This window comes from Equus asinus, chromosome 3 (genome assembly GCF_041296235.1).
Source record: "Equus asinus isolate D_3611 breed Donkey chromosome 3, EquAss-T2T_v2, whole genome shotgun sequence".
NCBI lineage: Eukaryota > Metazoa > Chordata > Mammalia > Perissodactyla > Equidae > Equus > Equus asinus.
The window spans coordinates 45,171,460-45,195,348 of NC_091792.1; the positions used below are offsets into that span (position 1 = coordinate 45,171,460).

General features: G+C 36.4%; 1 protein-coding gene across 3 annotated transcripts in view; it reads left to right on the plus strand.

Annotated features, from left to right (window-relative positions):
* Window positions 1-23,889, plus strand: part of ETFDH (electron transfer flavoprotein dehydrogenase) — a 33,045-nt gene that overhangs the window by 6,355 nt on the left and 2,801 nt on the right. For all 3 annotated transcript variants that reach the window (XM_044767042.2, XM_014829673.3, XM_070504988.1), the window contains exons 2-12: window positions 1,829-1,969; window positions 2,385-2,614; window positions 4,070-4,151; window positions 4,590-4,708; window positions 7,627-7,704; window positions 14,779-14,925; window positions 16,138-16,278; window positions 17,510-17,653; window positions 20,090-20,258; window positions 22,708-22,890; window positions 23,162-23,383. In XM_044767042.2, the coding sequence (XP_044622977.1) occupies window positions 2,393-2,614; window positions 4,070-4,151; window positions 4,590-4,708; window positions 7,627-7,704; window positions 14,779-14,925; window positions 16,138-16,278; window positions 17,510-17,653; window positions 20,090-20,258; window positions 22,708-22,890; window positions 23,162-23,383 (1,507 nt within the window). In that variant the 5' untranslated portion in view covers window positions 1,829-1,969; window positions 2,385-2,392. The remainder of the gene's footprint in view (window positions 1-1,828; window positions 1,970-2,384; window positions 2,615-4,069; window positions 4,152-4,589; window positions 4,709-7,626; window positions 7,705-14,778; window positions 14,926-16,137; window positions 16,279-17,509; window positions 17,654-20,089; window positions 20,259-22,707; window positions 22,891-23,161; window positions 23,384-23,889) is intronic.

Below are 23,889 nucleotides of genomic sequence, written 5' to 3' on the forward strand. Positions count from 1 at the left end.
CACTTAGTTAAAGTGTCTGTCATATTTCTCCACTCTAAAGTTAATATTTTTCCCCTTCTGTACTCTACTTGTTGGAAGCTAGTCACAAGTCCAGCCTACACTCAAAAGCAGGAGAATCAAATTATTTGTGGATCACCATAACCTTTTGTACTCTGACTGTCTTTGTTAAAAATCATTGACCAAATGAAATTCATTTTGATATAAGGAGAGAAGTATGCTTTTTTCCAAATGACTTTCTACCTATCTCTGCACCGTTTAATGAGTAACCATCTCTTCTCCTTGATTTGAAATAGCATTTTTATTCTATTCCAGATCCTTATGTGTATTCTGTCTATTTCTGAACTCTTTATTCTGTTCATTTGATTATTCTATCCTTCTCCTGTAACAGACTTTTAATTATTATAGCTCTAAGTATAAGATTTTGTATCTGTCAGGGCTAGGGAGGATTCTCTGTCCTTTTTTCATGATGGAAAGGCTTATCGAGAATAGTACTAGAGAAGGGTACCAAAAATTGAAGATATAGGAGGAAGTGAGGGTATCAGATGGAGGAATGTCCCTAAGAAGATGAGAGGGATAAGCCTCATCATCCATGTGGGAGGATTAATCTAAGTGAGGAGAAGAGATGCATCTTCTATTATAACCTGAGAGAATGAACAAAGGATGGACACAAATACACATTACATTAGAGGTTGTTGCCGAAGAACTGAGAAAGTTCGCCACTAGTTGCTTCTGTCTTTCTATGAGGTTTGATGTGCTAGGGTATCTGCTCCAGGTGAGGATCGGGGGAGGTAGAGGTGAAGGTTTAAGGACAACAGAGGTTTAATGAACAGTCTTGCAGATAAATCTTTGCACACTTTTATTTTCATAAAATGCTATCTACTAACTCAAAGAATATATAATTTTTAAGCTCTCAGAAGATATTGCCATTTGGGAGAGTCAACATAATTTAAAAAGAAGCTGACCATAAAACCCAGTTTGTCCACATTGTCGCAGGGTAATCATTAACACTGCCCCTTATTACTCTCAAAACTATCCAGTTTGGATAATAAATTATATAGTCATCCTGCTTAGAGGTTAGGCTTGACATAAGCTAACTTGAATGAATTAGTTTATTAGATACTTTAAAAATATAATTTGAAAACATTGCTTTATGAGAAAAAGTTAACTGAATTGTTCATCTAGGAGAGTACAATCTTTTTCAGTTTATGTCACAACTAATGGATGGCTCTATAGCACAGAAGTAACTATTCACTGAATGTCTGCAGTGTTGATATTGTCAGAATATGAACAAGTTTCCAAATGTATTTCCAAAGGTATCACGTGGAATCATGCAATTTCAGGTCAAGAAGGTACCTTAGAGATCATCTAGTGACTTTTTTCTTTTTTGGATGAGGAAACTGAAATCTAGAGAGGTTCAGTGATTTGTTTAAGGTCTTAAGGCTAATTAATAGAAAACTGACCAGAAACCAGATCTGATCCCCAATCCTAGACTTTTTTTCTTTTAAAAAAATGTTCTTGGGGCCTACCCAGTGGCGCAGCAGTTAGTGCACACATTCCACTTTGGTGGCCTGGGGTTCGCCAGTTCGGATCCCAGGTGTGGACCTACCCACCACTTGGCAAGCTATGCTGTGGCAGGCATCCCGCATATAAAGTGAAGGAAGATGGGCATGGATGTTAGCTCAGGGCCAGTCTTCCTCAGCAAAAAGAAGAGGATTGGTGGCAGATTTTAGCTCAGGGCTAATCTTCCTAAAAAAAAAAAAAATTTCAGTCTATTCCTGAGGAAAACTAGTTGAAAAAAATAATAATCATGTTCATAATTTTTGTGCAGCATATCAGTGCTTTCATGCCTTAAAAATTAAGAAAGATTATCTACCTCTGTGTGCTACAAGATGGTCTTCAACTTCTGTTGTACCTCGAATTACTACCCATTATACTGTTTGTCCTCGGGATAAGGACAAGCGATGGGAAGGTAAGAATTTGTGTAGAATTGTTGAGACTTTTCTAGATACTTTGTATCATTTTGTGGAGGGAAATATATTTTTCACGATCGTATAAAATCATCTAATAATATTTTATATTTTTTACCAAATCTATTACATATTAATATTTAGATAAGCAAATATTTGCTAAATTTATAATAATCTCAAAGCAAAGACAAAGTTGGTTTATGGAAGCTAAAATAAGATATGCGCTGGAACAGAACCTAAGAGAACATCCAACTAATACAATAATATACTTTGTATGATTCTCACGCAAAGCAGAGGTGCAAGTTCTGCAAATAGTGCTCTAAAGCATATACATATTTGTACCCAGCATGTGATTTTATCAGGTCGTATTCACCCCAGAATTTTTACGTATTTTTTTAACCATGTTTTTCCTCCCAGGAGTCAACATGGAGAGGTTCGCGGAAGAAGCAGATGTAGTAATAGTGGGTGCAGGCCCTGCAGGGCTCTCTGCAGCTATTCGTCTAAAGCAGTTGGCTACTAAACAGGAAAAGGACATCCGTGTGTGTCTAGTGGAGAAGGCTGCTCAGATAGGAGCTCATACTCTCTCAGGGGCTTGCCTTGATCCACGTGGTTTTGAAGAACTGTTCCCAGACTGGAAAGAGAAGGGAGTATGAAAAATTGTTCTTTATACAAAGTCTAATCTTTACTCTCTCTGTTTCCAAATTACTGAAACAAGGAAAACCCTTTTCATGTAATTCTCTCTCTTAAAGGTAATTAGAGACTTTTTTAATTTAAAAAGGGCTAAAAAAGATTAAATCCTATCAAATATAGTTATAATTTTAAGATATTAACTCATATTTCTGTATAATGCCTTCTACATGTTGTATTTATGTACTGGATTTATGAGAAGGCATTATCTTGAGAAGCCCTTTGAATATTTGTACCAAATAAAATACAGCATTTTGATTTTGAAGGTATTTCCTAACTTATTCCATAGATGTTTATATCATTATTCTTAATAAAGTGTTATATAAAATTTCCTGGGACATTGCAATATCTAAAACCAAAATGGATAATCTAATTTAATTTTCTAAAGAAATAATTTAATATGGCCTCCCATAACCTAAGCAGAAAAGGCACTGGTATGATATGCAGAGGACCAAATGCTAGTTTTACTGCTCTCGTAATTTGTATGACCTTGGTCAAAAATCTCACACTCTGTATATTTCAGTTTTTTCTTCTTTTAAAATGGGTTATATTACACCTGTCCTATCTTCAAGGTTGGAGTATTCACTGTCTGTGAATATATGTTGTAAGGGGCAAAAAATTATGTAACTATCTTCTGTATTCTTTCCAAATGGAGTAAATTGAATTCCAAAAATTTCATCTATGCTTTTGTTTCTAAAATATCATACTCCTTTAAGCTAGAGATAATTTAATTGTGCCTAATTAACTTTCTCTTTTAATATGTCAGAAATAGGTATCATGGAATTATTATTGTCATAATATCAGTTCTAATAGAAAAAGTTTTTCAAATCAAAGCCCTATATAGGCAGATACAATCCATTACACACATGTTAATAGTCTTTATCCAAGGGAAAATAAAACTTGTCTTATGTTTTCCTCGAGCAGAAAGTTACAACTTGAGGGAGGGACCTAGGCTAAACTCCCAGAGAGACAAGGAGACAGGGCGCCATCCTCCTTGATGTTCACATTTCAAAGATGTCTCCAGTGCCCTCAAGAGAGACATTCCTGGGGAACAAAACTGGCTTATTTAGCTTTTTAAAAGATTCCCATACATCTAATCATGACAGATAAAAACTAGACTTTTGGTGGTGAGCACAATGCAGTCTATACAGAAACTGATATATAATAGTGTACACCTGAAATTACACAATGTTATAAACCACTATGACCTCAATAAAATAATTTTAAAAAAACTCCCATACCTCTCAAAGAGACAAAGAAAGGATTTACAGTTCCAAATTTTCTAAAGGAAATGTTGAAAGAAAAGTGAGGGGAGTAGTTCCCTTACCCTTTGATACAGTTTTTTTATTATTTGTATTTAACCTTACAAATATGGACTAAAACGTTTTTCTTTTCTTTCCTTCTTTTGTTTCTAGGCTCCACTTAACACTCCTGTAACAGAAGACAGATTTGGAATTTTAACAGAGAAATACAGAATTCCTGTGCCAATTCTTCCAGGTAAGGTACCATAAATATTCGTAGAATCATGGTATTCCACAGCCATAAAGAACTATATTTCATCGGGTGAAATCCCTTCCTCTTACAGATGAGAAAACTGAGGCCTAGAGATTTGAAGAACTTAACCCAAAGTTATGCAGCTAGCTTGTGGGAAAGCAGAACTAAAGCCAGTTCTTTTATCTTCCAGTCTAGAAGATTTGAGGTAGCCTTGTAAGCCAACAAGGAATTTTTAATTTAGTTCTGTAATGTTGTTTTTAGTTGAATAATTAGAACTTTAGACTAAAATTGTGGAAAATAAATTGAAATTTTGGCTATAAGATAATGTGTATACTTATGCAGAAATTATACATTGATTTGAATTTTTAAACTAAATGTTTATGTTTTTGAGATTTTTTATCAATAAAAAGTCAGATTTATAAATTAAGCATATATTTGTAGGTCTTCCAATGAATAATCATGGCAATTACATTGTGCGCTTGGGACATTTAGTAAGCTGGATGGGAGAGCAAGCAGAATCCCTTGGTGTTGAAGTTTACCCTGGTTACGCTGCTGCTGAGGTTTGTAAATTTTTGTTTTTAATATTTATAGGAAGTCACCTGTTTTTCTTTTGAATATAAACCAAGAATGGTACAGAGATAAATAAATATTTTAGAAAGGCCATAGGATTTTAGAATTGCAAAGTTAGAAGGAATCTTGAAAAGATTAATCCAAAGACGACTTGAATTCCTTGTATGGTACCCACATCAGGTGACTGTCCAGTCTATGATTGAACACTGTCCGGGATCGAAAATTCTCTGTCTGATGTTTGAACTGTTGGTAGTACTCTCCTCGTTCTATTGAACAGAAATTTATCTACAGTTTTATACTATACAGAACAAACCTAAGCCCTCTTCCAAGGACAACTGTCCACTTAAAATTATGCCCTGCTCTCTCTCTTCCCCACCTTCACTCTGGAGTTTTTCTTTCCCAGGTTAAATATTCTCAATTCTTTCAACCATCGCGTTACATAGTTTGAGTTCCTCCAGTATTCTCATCGTCCTCCTCTGAATGCGTTCCATTTTTATCCCCTTTATAAAGTGGCACCCAGAATGAATAAACTACTTCAAGCCTAGTGTAGAACAGGGCTATTACCTTCGTTAGTCTAGAAACTGTCCATTAATTCTCTCACAATAACTTCTGGCAACTGTATCACGCTGTTGGTTCTCATTAAGTATTATTGGGGAAATTAATAAAAATAAAATCTCCTGTCAACCCAGAAAAATCACCTCTACAAAATATTAAAAAATAATAGTGATAAAAGTTTTCTTATTGAATTAACATTAAACCAAGACTGCAATGCAAATTGCAGGCAATCTGGTAAGGAGATTGCCAAGAAAGAAATCGCACCCTTTTACATAGCCAGGCAGATAGCATCCGTTATATACCTCTTAACTGTCTTTATCCAATGGAATAATAAGACTTCTTGTTTCTGTTTGACAGCAAGAAGTTAGAGGTTGGAGCCAAGCACCTAGCCCAGATTCCCACAGAGATGGGGAGACAGGACGTCTTCCTCCTTGATGTTCACATTCCAAAGATGTCTCCAAGGCCCCCAAGAAACACGTTTCTGGGATGCAGATTCTAGCAAGAATCTTATTGTGCTTTTAAAAAGATTCCCATATATCTCAGAGACAGAAAAAGAGTTCATAGTTAAAAGTTTTCCAGGGGGCCGAGCCCCATGGCCAAGTGGTTAAAGTTCCATGCACTCCACTTCGGTGGCCCAGAGTTTGCAGGTTTGGATCCTGGGTGCAGACCTACTCCTCTCATCAGCCATGTTTTGGAGGCATCCCAAGTACAAAGTAGGGGAAGATTGGCACAGATGTTAGCTCAGGGCTGTCTTGCTCAAGCAAAAAAAAGCAAAGAGGAGGATTGGCAACAGATGTTAGCAGAGCCAATCTTCTTCACCAAAAAAAAAAGTTTTCTAAAAGAAATGCTGAAAGAACCTTGAAGGGAGGGAGAGTTATCTTGTTTTTGTTACCAGGGAAAATTCAAAAATTTTTGTTTTTACCCTTACAGTAATTTTTTTTTTTTTAGATTGGCACCTGAGCTAACATCTATTGCCAATCTTCTTTTTCTTTTCTCTTTTCCTTCTCCCCAAAGCCCCCAAGTACTTAGTTGTATATTCTAGTTGTAGGTCCTTCTGGTTGTGCTGTGTGGGATGCTGCCTCAGCATGGCCTGATGAGCAGTGCCATGTCTGCACCCAGGATCTGAACCAGCAAAATCCTGGGCCACCGAAGCAGAGCACATGAACTTAACCACTCGGCCTTGGGGCCAACCCCACCCTCACAGTATTGGGTTAGAAAAAACAACCCAATCTTTCCTTCCTCTAAATTTATATTTATTATAAACCACAGTATCACAAGTATGTAAGTCAAATAAAATATATTTTTATGGTACTTGCTATATTATACTTGCTGTTACTCATTTCTGTTTTCCCAGCCCATACATATGCATTTGGTTTTTGGGCCCAAATATGGAATCATTGTCAAAGTCACAAGTTGGTGGTTGTGGAATCCATGATCTTTCACTTTTGGAGTACACACACACACACACACACACACTCACACTTACAGTCTCTTACACCTCTCCTCTTTTTCCTCCGTTCCTTAAAGATCATTGTCAATAGATTAACCAGGTTTTGGCAGGTTTTTTGGTACTCTGAACCAGACTTCAGGTCTAGTTCATAGCCACATTATACTGTTGATTCGTTTTAGGGTCTCAAAACGTTTATCTCTTTTTTTTCATACTCGTTGCTGCTAATCCTTGTTTTCCTTTGCACTCCCTCACTTTCGTGTAGTCTGTTGTGTGATTCCAGTGTACATTTTGTACTTTCCTATCCAAAGAGCATTTTCCTCCAGAGAGGAATCAGAAACCAAGTAAGGGTTACAGATTTATTGTTATTTCTCATGCTCAGAGTTATACTTTTGACCCATTTTCCCCATTTCCTTCTTGCTCCAAAAATACATCACCTTTGCTCTGTCTTCAGCCACTCTCTGTTTTGTTTTGTTTTGTTTTCTTTAATTTTTGGTCTTAACTCATTTGGGATAGAGGCTGTGCTGACGTTCTTTCTTCTCTGTCCACCCACCCAGCTGTTCTTTATCTGTGCTAGGCCCTGATCACAGGTTCTCTACACCTTTGCTTTGGTATCTGAACTCTTTAGAGCACTCCTTGTTTAACTTTACTGGTTTCTGTAGTAACCTCCTTAGTCTTTCTCAACAAGGTTGTGGCATGTCTTTCCTTTCCAACTGTTTAAGCTGTGTTCTTTTGTACTCTAGAAGTCTCTTAAAAAACACACTCTGTTTTACCTGAACGTTTTAAAGCCTGTATTTCTATCGTCTAGAGAACATGTTCACTTTCTAAAAAATCTAAAGCTATTTATTGTTTCTTTTTAAGGTGATTATGAATTCTAAGGTGATAACAAATATGTTTTCATTTTAGGTCCTTTTTCATGAAGATGGTAGTGTAAAAGGAGTTGCCACTAACGATGTAGGAATACAAAAGGATGGAGCACCAAAGGTAAATGTTTTAATAGTTATCTGCTTAACAAACTGGCGAATAAAAACAAGAAAGAATCAACTTAAACTCAATAATTAAGTCTTACTACAAACTGTACATCTGTTAAGTGTATTTTAGAATGTAATTGTTAATGGGAAATTTTTCTCTTAATGTTTAAAAAATATAGAAGCATCTTTGAACTAAACATGATTTAAGCAAGTAAATATAACATGTTTAAGAAAGTTAATTTAAAAGATAAAAACATGACTCATACCAATATAAAACAAACACCTTTCAAAGATTTTATTTCACTTATTAATTAATGAGAGAATCAGTAAGATGTTACAACAGGTTCTGAATGAAAAAACATACACCTATGTAGGTCATCAATCATTGCCACCGACATTGCCACTTCTACAATTTTAATTTCTATGAATAGGAATTATTTGCGTTACTATCAGTAATACTGAGTCTCTGACCTGATAGGCCCTCAGTAAGTACTTGTTAACTCATAGTTCCCCTCCTCTCTACCATTCTTGAACAGATTTGGGAATCTATTCTAGAATCTCCTCCAGCACATCTTCCTGCTTCTCACTACTTCCTGCTTAGGAAGCAAGTGGCAAAGCTTTTGCGTCTTACCTTCTACTTTATTGTTCCTTCTGGTGGTTTGATTGGCTCCATCAGATTCACATGAGGTCTTGGGACTCAGCCTGTCCTATAGTAGAGCCCAAGAAGCTGTTTAAACGGCCCTAGGGATTCTGGTGCATAGTCAGGTTTGCAAAAAATCTCTTACTGCTTCTCATAATGATAAAGAATAGGGGCCAACCCGGTGGCATAGTGGTTAAGTTTGTGCAGCCTGGGTTTCGTGGCTTTATATCCCAGGCAAAGACCTACACATTGCTCATCAAGCCATGCTGTGGTGGCATCCCACATACAAAATAGAGGAAGATTGGCACAGATGTTAGCTCAGGGACAGTCTTCCTCAAGAAAAAGAAGAAAATTGGCAGCAATGTTAGCACAGAGCCAATCTTCCTCACCAAAAAGAAAGAAAGAATATTGTTTTTCCTGTATCCTTTCCTAAGTTATGATTATTCTTTTCTATGTTGTGATAATTTAATTATAAAATGTTTTATTCTTTTAAAATTTTTATATGTAATGTTAGAAAATTAAGCACACAGATTCTGATGTTTCATTTTTTGTGTCTTCTCATGATATTTGTTCAAATATATATTTTTTGTTCTGTGCTCTGTATTTGTAAAAATATATTTTAAATATTGTATTTATTTAGATATAAAAGCATAGAAGAGTACAGTGAAGTCTTAGTAATTTGAGCTCCAAAGTCTAAATTTTTTTTTTTTTTAAAGATTTTATTTTTTTTTTTCCTTTTTCTCCCCAAAACCCCCCAGTACATAGTTGTATATTCTTCGTTGTGGGTCCTTCTAGTTGTGGCATATGGGACGCTGTCTCAGCGTGGTTTGATGAGCAGTGCCATGTCCGCGCCCAGGATTCGAACCAACGAAACACTGGGCCGCCTGCAGTGGAGCGCGCGAACTTAAACACTCGACCATGGGGCCAGCCCCTCCAAAGTCTAAATTTTTAAAATAATTATTTTAGTGCCACAAGTTTGGACTGGGGAGAACCAAGGATTCTGTTTACTCTTTTGTTCCATGCTCTATTTAACCCTCCATAGTCAGGCTTTCTTACTGCCGTTTCTCTGAAACATCTCTCATCACAGTCACAAATACTGCCACCTTGCCAAACCAGTATAGTCTGTTCTCTGTCTTGTCTTACTTTTTTTTTTTCCTTAAAGATTGGCACCTGAGCTAACAAGTGTTGCCAATCTTCTTTTTTTTTTTCTGCTTTATCTCCTCAAACCCCCACATACATAGTTGTATATGTTAGTTGCAGGTCCTTCTAGTTGTGGGATGTGGGACGCCACTTCAACGTGGCCTGAGGAGCGGTGCCATGTCCGCGCCCAGAATCCGAACCCTGGGCCGCCGCAAGGGAGCACGTGAACTTAACCACTCAGCCACGGAGCGCCCTCTGTCTTGTCTTACTTGACCTCCTGGTGGGCAGCACTGACGCTTGAATAACTTCTTCCTTCTTTTTGAAACACTTTCTTGCCTTGGCTCTTCACACCACCTTCTCTTGGTGTTACCAAACCAAAGTGAGTTCGCTTCCTCACAAGTTAAAATCAGATTCTCCACCGGAAGTAGTTATCAAACAAAGTATATTTGCAGCAAATAGAGACCATGCGGAACAGTTTCCAAAATCATGGCTCTCCCTGAGCTCAGGACAGCAGGCGCCTTTTATTTTGGATGGGGAGTGACTATTCAACAGGGAGAGGTGGGTATTCGCTTGCACTGGAAAACATGCTTCCACGTTCATTGCCAGTTATGGTAATAAGGCCTAAGCTCCTCCTGGAGTGGGAGATCTTAGCATTAAAAACAAGGCAAAGGTCATCTCCTCGGCATTTTTCTGCCCATCTCCACGAGCAGGGCTCTTGTGGTAGGGTTTAGATTGGTTCACGGTGGTTGGTGATTGCATCTCTTAACATAACAAAAAGAAAAAGAAAACAATTTGGAAAAACAATTAGATGCTTCTGAAACCTCTCTTGAGTCCCTCGGGGGCAATTAGTGGGTGACATTGGTTTTCCTTTTGTTTCACTGGCCCGTCCTGTCACCTTTGCTTGCTTTTCCGTGTCCTCCTGTCCTCTGTTGAGGCTCTAGGTCTCAGTGTTGAGTCCTCGATCTGCATTTTCTCCATAGTGACCAGATCCGGTCACATGGCTTTAACACCTCTTCCCTGAGTCCCAGAATCATATGTCCTACTGCTTATTCCGTGGTTCTGCTCATTTCTAAGAGGATCTGATTGTAAGTTTCAGAGGGTAAGAAACTTGCCCAAGGTCTGACGCTGTTAAGTATTGGGACTGGGATTTGAATAGTACAGGCACTGTAGCTCCAGGGCCTTTCCTTGAACACTAAGGGGCATGTTGCCTCTAAGAGGAAACCTCTAAGCGGTACTGGGAAAACTGTATGTCCATCTGCAAACAGTAGATTTAAACCTTCATCTTTTAAAAAATTCTGATTATTTCTTAAAACAATAAAAAAATCAGAAAGAAATGTAGATTCGTACAATCTAGGGGTAGGGTAAGCCATCCTACTGAGGAAGAAAAAGCTATAAGAGATAGAGGCTTTTTAACTATATAAAAATTAAATACTTCTGTATACCAAAAGAAACACTATAAAGTCTGTGGATAAACAGTAGATTGGGGGGAAAAATGTTTGACCATTTATAATATCAAAGAGCATTTATTAGGGGCCGGCCCCGTGGCCGAGTGGTTAAGTTCGCATGCTCCGCTTCAGTGGCCCAGGGTTTCGCTAGTTCAAATCCTGAGTGCAGACGTGGCACTACTCGTCAAGCCATGCTGAGGCGGCGTCCCACATGCCACAACTAGAAGGACCCACAACTAAAAATACACAACTATGTACTGGGCTTTGGGAGAAAAAGGAAAACTAAAATCTTTTAAAAAAAAGGAGTACTTATTAATTGATGAGAGAAAAAGACAACATGTTAGGAAAATGGGCAGAATCGAAAGAATTAACGGTTCACAGAAGGGCCAATCCAGGTGGTCACTAATCGTAAGGAAAGACTCTTAAATACCCTTCTTCAGAATCCACAGCTTAAATGTAATTTCTTTAAACAGGCCTTTTCTCTCCACTCCATCCAGAATTGCTCCCTTCTACTATTCTCTCTCGTAGCAGCCTGTGCTTTCTTTCATAGCACTGAATCGTAATTTGTAATTATATACTCATGTATTTTATTTACTGTCTGCCTGAGGGAAAGGAACACGTCTTATTTATTCATCTCTGTATTCCCACTGCCTTGCACAGAACCTAGCACACTGTTGGTATTCATTTAATATTTCTTGAATCAAAAAGAAGATGCTGAAAACTGGAAAGCCACATGTAAAAGAATGAAAATTGACCATTCTTTTTCACCATTCACCAAAATAAACTCAAAATGGATTAAAGACCTAAAGGTGAGACCTGAAACCATAAGGCTTCTGGAAGAAAACGTAGGCAGTACACTCTTTGACATCAGTATTAAAAGAATCTTTTCGGACACCATGCCTTCTCAGAGAAGGGAAACAATAGAAAGAATAAACAAATGGGACTTCATCAGATTAAAGAGCTTCTTCAAGGCAAATGAAAACAGGATTGAAACAAAAAAACAACCCACTAACTGGGAAAAAATATTTGCAAGTCATATATCTGACAAAGGCTTAATATCCTTAATATATAAAGAACTCTCACAACTTAATCACAAAACATCAAACAACCCAATCAAAAAATGGGCTGGAGACATGAACAGACATTTCTCCAAAGAAGATATACTGATGGCCAATAGGCACATGAAAAGATGCTCATCATCGCTGATCATCAGGGAAATGCAAATCAAAACTACACTAAGATATCACCTTACACCTGTTAGAATGACAAAAATATCTAAAACCAATAGCAACAAATGTTGGAGAGGTTGCGGAGAAAAAGGAACCCTCAAGCAATCCCAAAAAGTCCTGTGCACCCCAATGTTTATTGCAGCACTGTTTACAATAGCCAAGACGTGGAAGCAACCTAAGTGCCCATCAACAGACGAATGGATAAAGAAGATGTGGTACATATATACAATGGAATACTACTCAGCTGCAAAACAGAACAAAATCGTTCCATTTGCAATAACATGGATGGACCTTGAGAGAATTATGTTAAGTGAAATAAGCCAGCAAGAGAAAGATAATCTGTGTATGACTCCACTCATATGAGGAATTTAAAACTATGGACCAAGAACAGTTTAGTGGATACCAGGGGAAAGGTGGGGTGGGGGGTGGGCACAAAGGGTGAAGTGGTGCACCTACAACATGACTGACAAACATTAATGTACAATTGAAATTTCACAAGATTGTAACCTATCAATAACTCAATAAAAAAAAAAAAGAAGATGCTGAGAACAGTAGTCAGGGAAATGCAAATTAAAATACCAGTCAGTTATCACTACACTTAGCAAAATGTAAAAGGAACAGTTATATCTATCACTAGCTGAACTATAGGGAAAAGGGTCTTCTTATATACTGCTGGTGGAATTATTAATTGCTTCAGGCTTTTTGGAAGGCAATCTCGTAATATCTAGTAAGATAAAAATTGGTGTGCCCTTTTATCCAACAGTGCCACTCCTGGGAATCTATCTTACAGGAATAAAAGCACCACTATTATAGGGATATATATAGAAGGGTGTATGTTTTGTAACATTGTTTATAGTTGCAAATAAACTGGAAACACAGTGAATGGCTATTATCCATTCGCAGAATGGCTGAATAACCTATGGTATTTCCACATGGACTACTACCCAGCCCTTAAAGAGAAGATTTGAGCTATACAATGACTTGAAAAGATTTCCATGAAGTGTTATTAAGTGAGAAAAGTAAGATACAGAAGAGTTTGTTATATTATCCTTTTTTTGTAAAATAAACTAAGACCCAAAAAAGTTTGAGTATATGTGAATATCTCAGTATGTATGTGTGTATATATATTTGGGTAAAACTGTATATACTCTGCTCTTAACATGGTTTGTGGATGAGTGACGTGTAATAAGAGGAAGGAGACAAGAACAAAATAAAAATGTACTGAGGATATGTGAGGATTTTTCTAGGATATGTGTGCACGTGCAATATACATGTATGCATATATATGACATGAATAAGCATTTCACAAGAAAAAATAGAAGTTACTAATAAACATGTGAAAGATGTTCAATTCTAGAACAAAGATATTGAATTAATAATGAAACAATTTTTACCATTCAGACTGAGGATATTTAGCATCAAGGATATTCATCCAAGCAATGCTTACAATAGTGAAACACTGGAACAACCTAAATGTCCAACTATTGAGAATTTGTTGAAAAATTAGCAGAATCTATGCAAGCATTAAAAATGAATGCTTTATTTGGTATAAATTGCCTTAGGCAAATCACTTTATAATATAATGTGAAAACAGTCATAAAACAGTTTTCATTATAAACCTATTTTTTTAATGAATGTGTCTGTATACACACATACATGCAAATATATGAAAAGAGAAATATCAGGAAAGGTATATTTCATAGAGACTTTCTTGATTATTCTGTATTCCTTTATTCAGTAATTTTCTTGAATACCTACCATGTGCCAAACATAAGTGCAAAATACAGACAGCAAAAGAAAGAGAAAGACTTTGTGACTTTTTTTCTTTGGAAAAAGCATTTCAGTTTTACAGAATACGTTCAGCAATAGAGTACAAGTAAAATTAAAGGGAAAAAAGCAAGTAGCTAAAGAGTATATTTAGTATGATCCTATTTGTGTTAGAAGGACTTAAATAGGCTCTACTGTAGTTTTTTATTCATGAAATTGTCTGGCGTGATTCACAAGAAAGCTGTTAATAGTGTTTTCCGATTCAAATGATAGGTCTGGAAAATAACGAATAGTGGGGACATGGCCTTTCCCTTTTCACTTTATTTGTAGAGAATATTTTTAGCATGAGCATGCTTTATTTGCTTTGTTAATTCTTAAAACTTAACCGTTCAGTCAAGTACTTTTGAAGTAAAAAAGAAAAATATAACAGACACAAAATATGTAATAAAATTTAAATTAGATTCTACTTACAACAGTACTCTTAGTTTTATTTCTGAGATTATATATTTGCACTGTCTATACCTGAATCATAGTTCTATTCAAAACTGACCAGGGGGCTGGCCCGGTGGCGTGGCAGTTAAGTGCACACGTTCCACTTCTAGGCGGCCCGGGGTTCACCGGTTCGGATCCCAGGTGCGGACATGGCACCGCTTGGCACACCATACTATGGTAGGCGTCCCACGTATAAAGTAGAGGAAGATAGGCATGGATGTTAGCTTAGGGCCAGTCTTCCTCAGCAAAAAGAGGAGGATTGGCAGTAGTTAGCTCAGGGCTAATCTTCCTCAAAAAAAAAAAAAAAAAATGACCAGAATCTGAATATTTTTTGACTTGTCAAATGTTATAATTTAACATGTTTTGTTTTTTAGACGACATTTGAGAGAGGGCTAGAACTACATGCCAAAGTCACAATTTTTGCAGAGGGTTGCCACGGACATCTAGCCAAGCAACTGTATAAGAAGTTTGATTTGAGGGCCAATTGTGAACCCCAAACCTATGGAATTGGACTGAAGGAGGTATCATGGTTTGTTTTTGCAATTTTAATTTTGAAAGAGGGAGCTTAAATTCATTTGTATTATCATATGTACTTTATAATATTGATCTAATTTTACAGTTGTTATATTTCTCATTGACTTGAGATGTTCATTATGACTGAAAATATTTGGGATATTTTTCAAGGGGCTAGAAAATATTACTAATCAAATTCATTAACTAAATTGTGTCTACATGTTGTAATTGTTTTATCAAATGTTGCTTGAAATAAGTCTTGAACTTGAAAAAATTTGTAACATTGATTTTTTTTTCATTGTAATGCCATCTGCCCTAATAGGATTTGACCTCTTACCCATATGCTGTTTGTAGGATGACCACATCCTACAAGAATTATTTATTTAAAATTGTAATGTGAGATTTAGCTTATGAAATACACACTCAGCCATAGTATATTGATCTGTAACCTAAAATTTAATTAGGCTTAAGTGTTGTATATTTTCTCAGTTTACCCAATTTCTAGTCTATTTTCCCAAACCTTAGGCTTATTAGAGTGTAAAAGTGTCATTATAACCCTTTTGTTTAAATATTTAGGGCAAAGCTCGGAAAAATTCAAATTCTCTATATAACTAGATTCATTATATTGTGAATAAGGGCTTAATAGTTTTGGTAGATTGCACATAATATTATCTGACTGCAAATAGTGTGTGATTTTTAGATAATATTTCAGATAGAAATTGTTTAAAATTTAAAACTTAGCATTATGAAAATAGGATGAACAATTTGCTTCAATTGGGGAGGGAGGAGTACGGGGGGGGAAACTGTTTTATTGAAGAATGACATATGTGGTGTAAAGTGACAGATCTTAAGTGTACAGCTCACTTTTTATAAGGTGAACACATCCGTATAACCAAAATATGGAACATCACCAGCCCCCCACAAGTTTCCCTCATCTCTTCAGCGGTGTTTCCTGTAATCCCATGGAAAGTCTTACCAATTTGAGAATCTAATTATTGTTTTAAAGAGTGTATAACTTTTTTGACCTGTTTCTTTACTCTGATTCCCCAAACTGCAATTTGATATAATTTTCTTTAATATTTGAAGTACTTTTTTTGTGTTTCTCTTGTTACAGTTTTTCACTTGTCATTTTCATAAATAAGACGTAAAACTTGGAAGGTTTTATACATTCTAGTGACATAAAAAATTTAAATAACACTCTAGGACCTTTTTTCTTTTAGTTATGGCTTATTGATGAAAAGAAGTGGAAACCCGGGAGAGTAGATCACACTGTTGGTTGGCCCTTGGACAGACATACTTATGGAGGCTCTTTCCTCTATCATTTAAATGAAGGTGAACCCTTGATAGCTCTTGGTTTTGTGGTAAGTTATATCCCTATTATGAAAAGTTCTACTCTTAGAGTCATTGGGCCATCAGTGTTATAAAACGAGAGTTTTGAATCTGGAGAATGTCAAATGCTTTTCATTTAAAGCTTACTTTCTAATTTTATCAATATGTAAAGTGCTTATGGCTATTATACACATTCGTTTACTTAAACACATAACGTTAGTAATAGTGGCTACTACATGCTAGGCACTGTGCTAGATGCTTTGCTGAGAATTCTAAGTTTCATAACAATCCTATGAAGTAGGGGTATCCTTATTTTACTGATGGGAAAACTGAAGTCCAAACAAGTTAAGCTTTACCACATATACACATTAAACAATGGAGGCAGGATTCATGCCTGAACCTGTCTGACTTTAAAACCCACTTCTGCTATGGCATGCTTCTGCTGAAAATAAAATCAGCACTGGGTTTGAATGTATAACTTTTAAAAAACATGAAACATTTTCTCCTTTTTTGGCCACCTGCATCTTTGCAGTAAATTACGTCTCGAACATTAGAAGGAATGGAAAAATAACATGAGTTTCTGCACTTTGCAGTGGTGGCAGCTTTATGGTTTAGTGTCATGATTAGACTTGTGTATGACACATTGTTAAGTGTTTGCATCACTGGTGTGTTATGACATCCAGCCAAGTGTTCCGTGCATCACCTTTGTGTAGTTACACCAGTAACTTAATCTTCTCAAAGCAAAAAAGGTTTGGGTATTACTTTCAGCACTGGGATAATGCCTCATAAAGTGTCATCTTCTGTATTTCTCTAACCCTCTTTTTCTCAAAGTGCGATTACATCCTGTTTCTTCATTTTTGCCTCAGTAGTACAGCATGTAGATTAGTTTATATTTAGAGTTGGTATTGATAAATGAATAATAAATAATTACAAGTCCTTTTGTAGAAACATAATGTGAGATGCTTACCTACAAATATTTTTTAATTTGGACTTCTATTTACAAACCACAATGGTTTGTTAATATATTCTAAATTTTTAAAGTTTTGCCAATTATAAACACATGGTATCTTTTTGCTTACCCTTTCTTTTTCAAACAGATTTTATTCAGTTATTTATTTAAATTTGGGTTACTGCATATATTTATCCAAATACTTTTGAGTACATGTTTTCTGATAAATATTGCTCACATTTTAGTTTGATTTAATTTGAAATAAAAATGTCTAATTGCATAAATATATCAAATTTAAATATAAAAATTTTAAGGTTGGTCTAGACTATCAAAATCCATACCTAAGTCCATTTAGAGAGTTCCAGAGGTGGAAACACCATCCCAGCATTCAGCCAACATTGGAAGGTGGAAAAAGGATTGCATATGGAGCCAGAGCTCTCAATGAAGGTGGCCTTCAGGTAACTCTTCCAACTGTTTTATTCTTTAGTTCTGTGTTATAAATTCAGCATTGAAAATACAATGTAACAAATTTAGATAAAGATTAGAAAATTAACCCATAGGAAGAAAAGCTGAAGAATTAAGCAAAGCACCTAGTGTTTATAAATCTATGTCACATAATAGCTAAATAAATTATACCATGAGTTTAGTTTTAAGAATATATTGATCTCTAAAGATAAATTCATCAGCTTTTTTTTGTTTGTTGGTTTGTTTTTAATCAGAAAATAAAATCTATGTGATCCAAAATATATTTCCCTTTATTCCGTAGCTGCCAGGAAACTCAAAGGCAAATTTAGTTTTCAGCAAAGATAATTAATTCATCCCAACTACCCAGTAACATCCATGCCTTTAATTGTCCTACTTTAGTATATGTTCAAAATAAATCTTATCAAATGCGGATAATATGTTCAGTATATACTAATTAAACAAAGAAATAAGACCTAGATAGCTAACTATGATAAAAGCTGTTGGTACTGTTATGGAAATAGTATCAGACAGGTAGGATGATCTAAAAATGAGCTCTAAACCTTCTCCCAAATGATTTGCAGCAAGTTACTCAACTTCTCTTGCCTTAAGGGATCATCTGTAAAATAAAGGTGGTCCCTTCTGTCTCTAATATTCTAGGAATCTAGAACTATTTTAGAAATTGCTTATCTTTTTTTTAAATAAAATCTATGGTAAAAAGAACCGATAATAGAAAAATTGAGGGGGGTAATTGACTTAACCTTTAAAGTGAAGTTCTAAATGCTTTATTACTGTAACAGTAATTCATAAAGTCAAGTAAAATTATAGCTAAATTATAAAAATAGTCACTGGAACCTTAAAATAACACTGTCCCTAAGTTCTGTTGTGATGGGATTACTTCTCATTAAGTTGTTTTTGTTTCTAGAGTAGTAATTCATTTGCAACAAAAATTTGTTGCATTGCACAACTATGTTCAAGCCCATTAAACTCCTTAATGGGCTTAATGTTTGTAATACCTGCTGTCAGTCTAATTCTGCTCTTTTTAATTTCTAACACAAAGGTTTCAGTATACTCAGTAGTACACACAGATTTGTATTTTGAAACATCTGCTTTGTGTGCTTCAGCATCTCAGGATTTGCAGATTGGCAGGAAGAGATAACCACACACACACACTTTTTACCTAAATTTTCTGATTTAATTAGTCAAAGATTTGGAAATTTATTTCCAGTAAGTTTTTGACAACCTTAAGAGGCAATAATTTTGAACATTTCCATTTTCTTTTTTTTGAGCTAACAAATACTACATGACTTTGTTTCTCTCTTCAGTCTATACCAAAACTCACCTTTCCTAATGAGTTTCCAGTTATTTGTAGCCCTAGTTTAATGAATGTCCCAGAGTACAACATTTCTCAGTGCAACTTTTCCTTGGTTCCAAGTTCCTTAACAAGACGCCCAGCTGCCAGTATCACATCCCACACAAAGATCCTCCTGGAACTTAAAAACACACCAGATCACGTCTCTCGCAGCTGATAGCTGTAGTTTCCCTGTTAACCCGCTCTTCTCAGAGGCCCTCTCAGAACCATCAGCCAAACTCATACCACCCCCCACTTTCTCAGCAAAGGCCCATGACATACTTTAGGAAGCACTTAAAGAAGAAAAAATACAGAAGGAGGAAAGAACAACTCTGCACTGGCTTTCTCTTCTTTCCTTTTCAAAAAATATAGAATAGAGTACATTTTCCCATGCAGACAATCTATATAGTTCAGCTGCTACCTTGTGGGGTATATATAGGCTTTTATTGGCTAAACTGAAAAATATCACCACCCTTTATCACGTTTTTCATCAGAAATGTATGCTGAGGCCCATACAACTGTCTTAAAGTTTATCTTGGAAATTCAACTTATTCTTAAGTTAATTAAAATATATTATTTAAGGTAATAGCTAATAGTAGTGATGCCGTGATTAGAACCTAGGTTTCCATCCCTAGATGTCCAAGTAAAATAAAAAGTGTATAGAATTGAGAGAACATCCTTTGTAAATCCTGTGTTACCCAGAATGCATGTAAAAGCAGATCACAATTCAGATAATAGTTGTTCAGGTTTAGAGAATATTTTTAACTATAAATGGATATGTATAAATAAATTTTATTCAAATATGTTAACACTCCGGTCTTAAATCTGTCTCTTGTAGGTCAGTTATGGGGAGGGAGAAGAAAAGTCTTAATAAAAAATAGTAATAGTCCTAATCCTCATTCTTAGGGGAGGGGGAGAAAAACTGACCTTGATCTGATTTTTCCTTACCATATTCATGTTTTGTTTTTTTCAATTTTCCCCTGTAGCTTTAGAAGATTTTTAAGAAGCTATAATTTGGAGTATTCAGTTTTGCTTGTTTAATTTGAGCTAACAAATGCACTCTGAATGTTTTTTTCTTCAGTCTATACCAAAACTCACCTTTCCTGGCGGTTTACTAATTGGTTGTAGCCCTGGTTTCATGAATGTTCCCAAGATCAAAGGTACCCACACAGCAATGAAAAGTGGAATTTTGGCAGCAGAATCTATTTTCAATCAACTAACTAGTGAAAACCTCCAATCAAAGACAACAGGTAAGAACTTCCTATTTAAAGTATAGAAAATTGTCAGGTTATTCTTGAGACATTAAAAAAAGAAGCCCATACTCAGTATATAGATAGAGGATGATAAATACAATTAAAAATCTTCAGGTCTTTTTTATGTATATTTCAACTGACATTAAAAGATATATATTGGAGCTTCCCTGGTGGTGGAGTGGTTAAGTTCACATGTTCCCCTTTGGCAGCCCAAGGTTCACAGGTTGATCCCAGACACAGACCTAGCCCTGCTAGTCAAGCTGCACTGTGGCAGCATCCCACGTAAAACAGAGGAAGATCAGCACAGATGTTAGCTCAGCATCAATCTTCCTCAAGCAAAATGAGGAGGATTGGCAACGGATGTTAGCTCAGGGCCAATCTTCCTCACCAAAAAAAAAAGGAGAGCAAGAGAGTATATCTGTCCCTTTACACAAAGCATTAAGATGTGTGCTGTGCAAAGAAAACTACATGACCCTACTGTCAATAATAGATTTTTATAGCAATGTTCTGTTTTATTCACATCAAAAGTAGAATACCAGTGGTGTCCCACCTACTTAGAAATGATTTCAAGTTTGACAGTGCTGCATGTATGTTGCATACATGTAACAAACATGCTAAGATACCTCACAAGTACTGTAGTATCTTCAGCCTGAAAACAGACTAGCTTTGCAGAACGCAGAATCCAGCAGCACCTGTTCCTTAGCAGGCTTTGCAAGCACAGGCATATATCTGACCCTTCTCCTGGAGAGGGACAGCTAGCACTACACCTCAGTAAACCCTTAATCTACAAAGACCCTCTAGTGACTCTCGAAAGCCAAAGTTCCCTCACCCCTCCACTTCATCTCTTTTTACTCTCCATTTTAGCCACACTGGCTGCTTCACTGCTTCTGGAACATGCCAGGTGTGTTCCCATCTCATGGTCCTTGCTCATGCCCGACTCCTTTGCTCCCTTCACCTTTGCTTAAGTATCACTTCCTCACAGTGGTCTTCCCTTGACCATATCAGTTATTTTGCAACACGCACACACAGAGCACTCCTAACCGACACCCCCCACCCACGCACTTTTTTTTTCCATAGTATATTCCACATTTTGGCACACTGTATAATTTACTTATCAACTTTGTCTTTGTTTCTTGGATAGAAAACTCCACGACAGCAGGGACTTTAGGTTCACTACACATCCCAAACACTTGGCACGTTATAGTAACTCAGTAGATATTTGCTAAATAAGCCTTGTTCCTTGGAATCCCAGATAACAAATATTCCTCCAGTTAGAAGTATGCAACCTGATGATGCCTTCAAATGTTGTTGTAGAAATGGAGGCATTGGGTATAAGAGAGGAAGATAAGGCAGAACATAGAAAAGGCAAAAGGATACTTCAGGTAGGACAGAATGGGCAAGATGGTATATAATAGTTGAGTGGCAGAACGTTTTTTCAAATTTTCTTGCCAAGCATCTTTCCTTGTTGGACCACCAGCCATACTTTCACTGTATCTTGTACACACAGTACCATACAAATAACACTGGAGCTAGTAGATCACCAAAGACTAGATTGAGGGTTAAAGACTGCAGGAAAGGGAAGTGGAGCCAGAACAGGAAACAATGACCGGAAATAGTAGTCAGTGTGGCATTCAAGAAAGTTAAGAAGAACCACGTTGTCCCATTAAATATTAAATGCATGCACCAAGTTTTAGGTCTTGTTATAATTCCCTAGGCTGCCACAACAAAGTACCACAGAAATTTACTCTCACTTCTGCAGGCTAGCAGTTCAAAGTCAAGGTGTTGGCAGGACCATCCTCTCTCTGAAGTCTCTAGGGGTGCATCCTTTCTTGCCTCTCCCAGCTTCTGATAGACCCAGGCATTCCCTTGGCTTGTAGCAGAATAACTCCAATCTCTGCCTCCGTCTTCACCTGGTTGTTTTCTGTCTCATAGGGACACCAGTCATTAGATTAAGGACCCAGTCTACTCCAGTATGACCTCATCTTAACTAATTACATCTGCAGTGACCTTATTCTGAACCATTCTGAGATACTGGGGATTAGGACTTCAAAACATCTTTTTAGGGGGACACAACTCAACTCGAACAGATGAAGTGTTTCATTGATCAATTATAAAAATTTTCACTTTTATAGATAGCATCAACTTTTTATCTTAAACTTCCCTTTCAGTTTCACTGAATTTTGAAACTAATTTTCCGTGCTACCTGTATAAGAAATCAAATGCCTTATTGCCTGTTAACAACATATATCAAGTGGTTATCTTTTTGGAAGATGCCAACATTTATTCATGAAAGATTCTTCAGTGTGGTCTTATATGACGACTTTTTTTTTTTAAATTACCTAAGATTCACTCATCAGATATTTCAGGAGCAAAATACCTTGATGATAAAGTATTTTATACTCCTTGAGGCAATTTCATACTTAACATCTCATGTTTTTAATAAAAGGACTCCATGTAACTGAGTATGAGGACAATTTGAAGAAATCCTGGGTGTGGAAAGAGCTGTACACTGTTAGAAATATAAGACCATCCTGCCATGGGATACTGGGTGTGTATGGAGGGATGATTTACACTGGAATTTTTTACTGGATATTTAGAGGAATGGAGCCATGGACTCTAAAACATAAAGGTAATCCAAACACATTTGATAATATGAATGTTATAATCATTAAAAATTCATGAATGGAATTCATTAATTCGTGGAGAAAGTGAACTTTTTTACTTTGTTTTAAACCTTTTTAGAGAAATGATAAATTCAGTATCTTTAAGAGAGCAGCATATTGTTATTTTAAGAGGGCTCAGGTCTTATTTCTTTGGTATATTTCTAAGTTTTTAGAAAAATGTTTAAGAAACTAAAGCTAGTATTATATTTTAATTAAGAATCTTCAAAACTTTTGAAGGGTCTGACTCTGATCAGCTCAAACCAGCCAAGGATTGCACACCTATTGAGTATCCAAAACCCGATGGACAGATCAGCTTTGACCTTTTGTCATCTGTGGCTCTGAGTGGTACTAATCATGAACATGACCAGCCAGCACATTTAACCTTAAAGGATGACAGTATACCTGTAAACAGAAATCTCTCAATATATGATGGGCCCGAGCAGCGATTCTGCCCTGCAGGTCAGTAATGTGATTTCCATCCACTCTTAAAATAACAAATACTTGTTTTAAACATGTTAGAAATATGCTTCCATTATTTTAAGGCATTTCTATATCTCCGTCCCTTGCTTATAAATTTTAAATGACTCATATCCAGCTTCCTTTAGAAACTCATTATTTTTTTTTTTTAAAGATTTTATTTTTCCTTTTTCTCCCAAAGCCCCCTAGTACATAGTTGTGGATTTTTAGTTGTGGGTCCTCCTAGTTGTGGCATGTGGGATGCCACCTCAGCATGGCCTGATGAGTAGTGCCATGTCCGTACCCAGGATTCGAACTGGCGAAACTCTGGGCCGCCGCAGTGGAGCGTGCCAACTTAACCACTCAGCCACAGGGCCAGCCCCCCTAGAAACTGATTATTTTTATAGTTCTTTAGCAATGTTAAAATAGAGAATTTTTGTTAAGACTAGTTCAGATGACATTTCTCAAAAAAAGCCTTTCTGTCTACCCTTGGACCAAGCTAAGGATTA